Raw genomic sequence first — 8,263 nt, 5'->3', positions numbered from 1 at the left:
GGACTTTTTCATGGAGGTAACCCGAATTTGCGCTACACGGTGAGGAAGACCACGAGAACGTCCCACGGTGAGCCGAACGGCAAGGGGACTCTAACCCTTGATCCGTCTACCACTGAGGACTTCGTCCTCAGTGGTTCACATCAGCACTTCGGTCGGTGCAAGTCGGATGCGGAATTCGTATCGACTGGGATTCGAACCCGTTTCGCCTCATTGGAAGGTAAACGCTCTATCCCCTGAGCCATAGTGGCTCTAATAAGTTGTTTATAAAAGTAATACTCCGTTGAAAATACTCTTATTTTAGTACATATTGCTAACAATTAATTTAAAATGCAAAGATTAAAGTTTCCTCTGGAGGAATGCAGACGGAGAAAGTAAATCCTATGTATGCTTTTATTCATCTTTATTTAATTTTTTCACATAAACTGATATTGAGTATTTACTCTTCCTTTCCTTATCCTATTATACTCTTAATAATACAAATAGGCGTCTGAAGCTTATGCAATTTTCTCTACTCCATTACTATGGTGCTGGTAAGTCTCTATTTTTCCAAAGTCATTAAATCTAGACTTCTTACTGGAATGTAATAACATGGAGAAAAAGTAAAATTGGCTGAAACCATGGTAACGGAAGGGGAAAAAATGTGGAGAGTTGGGAAATCGCGCAACCTTGAGGCACCTTTTCTGTTTACAAAAAGTAAAACGTGAAATTCAAAGTCGTTTCTTAAGCAGAATTTGTGAAATACAGTGCGGAATATTTTAGATTTTCTATTGATTGTTTCAGACAAAATTATGCCAATATAATTCTGTAACCAGCATTTCTGCAAGTTTGTTCGTTATTAGAATTATCATAGAATTCAGTATATATTTTTTTTTAAAAACTTGCGTAAAAAAAAATTTTCTTAGCTTCATTCAAATTAGTTTTCAGCAGTTTAAAAAAAAAAAAAAAGCATGTTTTTACAAATCTAAGAACAGACCATTTTATGGCATTAAATTATCTATTCAAAATTACTAACCCTATAAATTAAAACTTTACATTTTTGAGGAAAAAATCTCTAGATCAAGTGTTTTTTGTTCAAATCTAACAAAGCGATGCTTCCCTTTTTCACCTTTTTTTTAAAAATTTGCAATAATTTCCTCTGTGGAAGTAGCAAAGTTTTCCACGTAGTTTGTTAAGAAAGTCGGTATATTATGTAAAAAATTATTATTTCCTAAAACAAAAAATTTTGACAATTGCTTTACAACAAAGTGGTGCAGAACCAAGGACAATTCCTTGCGTAGTGAAGCACCAAGAAAATTCGTTACACTACTTGGTAGTCAAGCATCAGTGGCTACGGTCAGTGTTCAGGTGTGTGACTACTTCGATCCGTCTGCGATGGGTCCAAAGGTGTGCGGTATTGATCCTCGCTAAACTGTTCTAACGTAAAGTGCTCGACTTCGCACGCAGTTCGTCGGGCTACCGAAGGGGGGGGCATCCCCTCTGCAGAGGAACAAAATTGTGATCATAAGTCTTCGGATGATCCTCAGGGATATTTCCCAGACCGTCGCCAATAGCCCATTGTGCAGCTCTAGTGCGACGTAAATGAACTTCAAAAACTGCTCTACTTGGTATCATATAGTTAACACTAAGTGGTATAAAGTAGCTACCGCCACATTTGGCATTCAGTTACACAAATATTTATAATTTCAATTAAATAAGATACAAATAAGAGTCAGCAAAGTTTCTACTTTCACGAGACAATATAAGTAAACATCAATAACTTAGGAGAAAGATACATGGATTCACAAATTCTAGAAATAAAGTTAGTTTGTAAATCAAAATTTACTCGTAGAACAAATATAGTATTGCGACGATTTCGAACTTAGCTTAGCAGATCAGAAGCGAATATGAGTCATCTATATATATAAAAGTGAATGTGTGTCTGTTTGTCCTCTATAGACTCCTAAACCATCCGAGAGAAAGCTATGAAACTTGGCATACAGATAGTTCAAAGCACGAGGAAGGTTTCTGTCGACATTAGAACATTCCGCGACAAGCCGTTTCAGAGATATCAGCGAAAATCGAAATGGAATTTTCTGATTGGTTAAAAGTTAGCCATTGTTTTAAATTTCGCTATAAACGATACAGTTTTCAAATATCTTGAAGATAACAAGAGTGATATTTTCTATCTTATAGCTCTATTCTTTTTGAAAAGTAAATTACATATACTGTAATATTTAATTATAATTCGACAAGTTTCCTTATATTTGGTGAGCACAAACAAGTAAGATTTCTTAATTATTTTGATTTAGTATTGTGAAAACTGTTTAATAAATATCAAGGCAAAAGCAAATTTTATTCAAAAAATATCAAAATAACATTTAGTTGGTAATGTAATATGACGTAATGTAATATTGGCTAGATTGTTTGTATTATTGTTATAATTTGTTAGGCTCCTATACTATCAGAGCTGACCTATCAAGCAATATTGGAGCAAAAAAGTCCACAAGTTATCGTTATGTTAGTATTGTGCTTATGTTAGCTCTTTGGAGCAAAAATAGATGATGAGTCTATTATTCACGTGATATCAAATTCAGTATTATTCCTACTTTACAATGACTGAAGATGGCAACTTCTATTATTTCTTATAGGATGTAATACGTTTGTAGGTTGTTTTTTAAGATATCAAAAAACTTTTGCAGTTATTAATAAGAGAATAAACTATTAATACGTGAAAATTATTAATATTTTCTGGAAATATGTTTTATTTAACCCCTCAATTATGCCACCAAAGCGAAGTGCCATTGGTCGATCTACAAATCAAGCAAAAAGGAAAAGAGAAGAACGAGCTTCAGAAACAAGTGAGCAGAGACAAGCTAGGCAAGAAAGAGAGCGAGATCACACTGCTCTTGCTCGATCATTAGAAACAAGTGAGCAGAGACAAGCTAGGCAAGAAAGAGATCGAGATCACACTGCTCTAGATCGATCATTAGAAACGAGTGAACAGAGGCAAGCAAGGCAGCAAAGGAATCGAATTCGCGGGACACAGACAAGACGAACGATACATACTGATTTGAATTTGTGTGGTTTCAATTACAATCCCCTTTACAATTACAGTCTTCATCCAAGTGTAATTATTGGTAAAATGGATAAAAAGTGTACGTATTGTGGTGCTCTAAAATTAAAAAATGAAACACCAGGTATGTGCTGTGCAGGTGGAAAAGTAGAGTTACCAAACTTGCGTTCACCACCTGAACCATTACTAACTTTAGTATCAGGTGAAACAAGTCAATCAAAGAAAATTTTGAAAAATATACGCAAGTACAATTCATGCTTCCAAATGACATCGTTCGGAGCAACGAATATCGTTAGCGCAAATTTTATGCCAACATTTAAAGTGCAAGGGCAAATTTATCACCATGCTGGATCACTACTACCCTTGCCAAATGCTGATCACAAATATCTTCAGATATATTTTATGGGAAATACTGACGAACAAATCAACAGACGGTGTCAACTGAATATGAGTACTAAACGAGAGATTGTCGCTGAATTACAAAATTTGTTTGAACAACATAATGAATTAATTAAATTATTTAAAACCGCCATTGAACAAATGCCATCTGACGATTACAAAGTAATAATAAAGGCAGATAAAACACCTGTTGGTCAACATCAAAGAAAATTCAACGCACCAACGATTGATGAAGTGGCAATTGTCATAGTTGGTGAAGAATTTACTTCTCGCGACATAATTCTTCATCGTAGAAATGGTGAAGTCCAGAAAGTATCAGAAACGCATCGTTCATATGATGCATTACAATATCCCATTCTATTTTGGCAAGAAGAGGATGGATATCATTTTAATATTAATATGAGAAATCCTACAACTAATGTGGACATCAATGTGGACATTCGTGAGAATGCTGATAATCATGTATTGAAATGCAGACAATTATTCCATCAATACATTGTTGACATGTATGTAAAAATAGAAAGTGAAAGACTCCTCTACATACGACTAAATCAAGTCAAATTGCGTTTTGAAGAGTACATCCATTTACGTGATGCAGTTGTAAATGATGGCAATCTCAGTGAAATTGGAAAAATAGTCATTTTACCATCCACACATACAGGCAGCCCAAGACACATGCATGAATATGCACAAGATGCAATGACGTATGTTCGTGCATATGGTCATCCAGATTTTTTCATCACATTTACATGCAACCCAGCATGGGATGAAATAAAGGAGCTTCTATTAACTGGACAATCGCCATCAGATCGTCATGATATTTCTGCACGTGTATTTACACAAAAGTTAAAATCCTTAATGGATTTTATTGTCAAACACCATGTATTTGGAGAGACGCACTGTTGGATGTATTCCATTGAATGGCAGAAAAGAGGTTTACCACATGCGCATATTTTAATATGGATGATGGAAAAGATAACACCTAACAGAATTGATGAAATCATCTCTGCAGAAATATCAGACATTGAAATTGATAAAGATTTGCACGAAATTGTCTCAAAAAATATGATTCACTGTCCATGTGGCTCACTAAATAATAATTCACCATGCATGTCAGATGGAAAGTGCACAAAGCGGTATCCTAGAGACTTACTTGCTGAAACTATTACAGGCAATGATGGATATCCACTCTATCGACGACGATCTACCGAAGATGGTGGAAAATCCATTAAACTAAAAGTACTCAACAATACTATTGATGCTGATAATCGTTGGGTAGTACCATATTCTCCATTACTACTAAAAACGTATAACGCGCACATAAATGTTGAGTACTGCAATTCAGTGAAAGCTATAAAATATATTTGCAAATATGTGAACAAAGGAAGCGATATGGCAGTGTATGCACTAGAAAATACAACTGCTTCTAACGATGAAGTCACCCAATATCAACTGGGACGCTACATAAGTAGCAATGAGGCTGTATGGCGTATTTTATCATTTTCCATTCATGAGCGATATCCAACCGTTGTTCATTTAGCAGTACATCTTGAAAATGGACAGCGTGTGTATTTTTCATCAGAAAATGTACGTGCAAGAGCAATGTCACCACCGCCAACAACATTAACTGAATTTTTCACATTATGTAGAAATGATACCTTTGCAAAGACACTACTGTACTCTGAAGTACCAACTTATTTTACGTGGAATACATCAACAAGAAAATTTCAGCGTCGTAAACAAGGTAGAGCAGTACAAGGACATCTAAATTTATATTCCACAGATGCATTGGGTCGTCTGTACACTGTACATTCAAATAACGCAGAATGCTTTTACCTGAGATTATTATTAATCAATGTTCGTGGACCAACATCTTTCGAAGAATTAAAAACAGTCAATGGCCATGTGTGCGCTACATTTCGTGAGGCTTGCCAGAAATTAAGTCTCTTAGAAAACGATGCTCATTGGGATATTTCACTCGCTGATGCTTCTAATACAGCTCAACCACCACAGATACGTCCACTATTTTCCATCATACTAACTACATGTTTTCCGGCTAATCCAAAGGATCTTTGGGAAAAATATAAAGACTATATGAGTGAAGACATTTTACAGCGCATGCGTAGAATAAATGCTAATCCCAACATTCAATTTACATCAAATATATACAATGAAGCATTGATTTTAATTGAGAATGTATGTTTGATAATAGCCAACAAATCACTGACAGATTTGGGAATGATTGCTCCAAATAGATCTGGTAATGGCATTTTCGATCGTGATATACAACGAGAAACGCACTTCGATGTTAATGAATTACAAGCATTTGTTCGAATTAATCTGCCGAAACTGGTATTAGAACAACGAACAGCATATGACACAATTATAAATGCAATATCTAACAAGAATTGTGGCTTATATTTCTTAGATGCACCTGGAGGTACTGGCAAAACTTTTCTTATTTCAATTATTCTGGCAACTATAAGATCACAAAATAATATTGCACTTGCTATTGCATCATCTGGTATTGCAGCAACTCTTTTGGACGGTGGTCGAACAGCACATTCAGCATTGAAATTGCCATTAAATGTGCAGGTAATCGAAACTCCAACATGTAATATTAGTAGTGATTCTGGGATGGGAAAAGTGCTAAGATCATGTCAGCTTATAATATGGGATGAATGCACCATGGCACACAAGAAATCATTGGAAGCACTCAATCGCACATTAAAAGATTTGAGAGGAAATGAGCAGCTCTTTGGTGGTGCACTCATTTTGCTAGCTGGTGATTTTAGACAAACTCTACCAGTTATACCCCGTTCAACACCAGCAGATGAATTGAATGCATGTCTCAAATCATCAGTATTATGGCGGTATGTGGAGAAAATATCTTTAAAGACCAATATGCATATTCAATTACAACAAGATGAATCTTCCGAACGATTTGCAAAACAATTGCTAGACATTGGGAATGGTAAAATGGAAATGGACCAATCCACACACTGTATTACATTACCAGAAAACTTTTGTTACATTATAAAATCCACTGATGAATTAATTGCAAAAGTTTTTCCAAATTTATCGCAGAATTATAAAAATAATCAATGGGTTAGTGAGCGTGCTATATTGGCAGCCAAACACATTGATGTGAATTTAATAAACTGCAAAATTCAAAATGAAATACCTGATAAAGAAACAACATATAAATCCATAGATACTGTTGTCAATCAAGATGAATCAGTTAATTATCCAATGGAATTTTTAAATTCATTGGATCTACCAGGAATGCCACCGCATATTTTATCTTTGAAAATTGGTCCCCCAATCATCCTTCTACGAAATATAAATCCACCACGACTATGCAATGGGACTAGGCTATCAGTAATAAAATTGATGAATAACATAATTGAGGCAACCATTTTAAATGGAAAACACCAAGGAGAACATGAACTAATACCACGCATTCCCATGATACCAACGGATACTCCATTTGAATTCAAACGTCTACAGTTTCCTGTACGACTAGCCTTTGCAATGACCATTAACAAAGCACAGGGACAATCATTGCAAGTATGTGGATTGCATTTGATAAATCCATGCTTCACACATGGACAGCTGTACGTTGCGTGTTCACGAGTTGGAACACCATCAAATGTATTTGTTCTTGCACCAGATGGGAAAACAAAAAATATTGTATATTTACAAGTGCTACTAAGATAAAGTTCACCATCAGTCATCAAATATCCTTCATTTCATGATGTATTGTTTAATACCACAAGTGAAGAAACATGTTTATTCTACCATCAACTATGCATCTATGTTTTGTTATATTCAAGTGACATATATGTAGGGATAATTTTATTATTAATTTTCATTTTGATGTATTGTATAAATTTGATCATTAATCACAGCAACGTGTGAGCGGGTACAGCTAGTTAATTATATAATTTACAGACACTGAAAAATTAAAATATAATTATTCATATTACAGAACTAAAAACATACAGCGAACTTTTATTTCTGTCGATGTATATGATATGGGGAATGCGTGATGTTTTTGGTGTAAAATTGTTCAATTTTAAGTGTTTAGATTGAAACTACACATTTTAAATCGTATATAAACGCTATGTTTGGTGTTCACCCAGAATAAAATGCTCCGTCTCACATTTTGCGGAATGTTCATCACAATATTTGGAAAGATATTACACCACAGTTTTCTAGTGTAGATCAAATATGAGAATATAACTATTATTAAAGATAATAATGTATATCAAATAAGAAAATATCGTGTTCATTACTAATGGCAACAATTACCAAATGCGATAATCGCGAATATTATCATTAATGCAACTACTTCAAAAAAGCTAACATTGAGAGAATTTTTTATAATAATAATTAAATACACTATTATCGTGAGCGTTAATAAATTGTATTTGGGTAGCGAAACTATTGTCAAATGTAAAAATAATAGAATATAATTAAATATAGCGATATATTACTAGATATCGATAAGTACCAAAAAGTGTAATTTACTACTGCACTTAGCCAGAATTTGTTTGAATTATGTGATTGTTTGATAACAACCACAAGAATATTTTTTATATACATAATTGAAAATACTTAATATTCCGTTGGAGGGAGGTATTAAAACTTAAAATAAAGAGCACGAATTTCAGTTGACACATTTTTTTGTCTTGATACGTTTGTGGAATGTATTAAAATGGAGCTTTAAAAGATGACTATAGATACTCTTTTTCATAAGGAAAAAAATAAATTGCTCCTTTGTCAGCTGCATGTTCAAGAAAAATATTT

The 8,263-nt window shown here is 34.2% G+C and overlaps 1 protein-coding gene across 1 annotated transcript; it reads left to right on the top strand.

The window, feature by feature from the left end:
• Positions 1-2,758: 2,758 nt before the first annotated feature.
• Positions 2,759-7,171, top strand: LOC147814138 (uncharacterized). The gene is made up of 2 exons (XM_087160221.1): positions 2,759-3,503; positions 3,630-7,171. Exons 1-2 carry the CDS (start codon positions 2,759-2,761, stop codon positions 7,169-7,171), a joined length of 4,287 nt encoding a protein of 1,428 aa, XP_087016347.1.
• The last annotated feature ends 1,092 nt before the right edge of the window (positions 7,172-8,263 follow it).

Source organism: Parasteatoda tepidariorum, chromosome 3 (assembly GCF_982258835.1).
Source record: "Parasteatoda tepidariorum strain Cologne lab strain chromosome 3, Ptep-v5.0, whole genome shotgun sequence".
Classification (NCBI taxonomy): Eukaryota; Metazoa; Arthropoda; class Arachnida; order Araneae; family Theridiidae; genus Parasteatoda; species Parasteatoda tepidariorum.
The sequence above is the reverse complement of the archived record's forward strand: the minus strand, read 5'-3'. Positions and strand labels throughout refer to the sequence as shown.

What these genes read in the sequence shown, in the direction of transcription:
- LOC147814138 (XM_087160221.1), top strand. Translation starts at nt 2,759, where the DNA reads ATGCCACCAAAGCGAAGTGCCATTGGTCGATCTACAAATCAAGCAAAA. An exon ending in ACGGTGTCAACTGAATATGA is followed by an intron (nt 3,504 to 3,629) that starts GTACTAAACGAG and finishes TAATAAAGGCAG; the next exon opens with ATAAAACACCTGTTGGTCAA.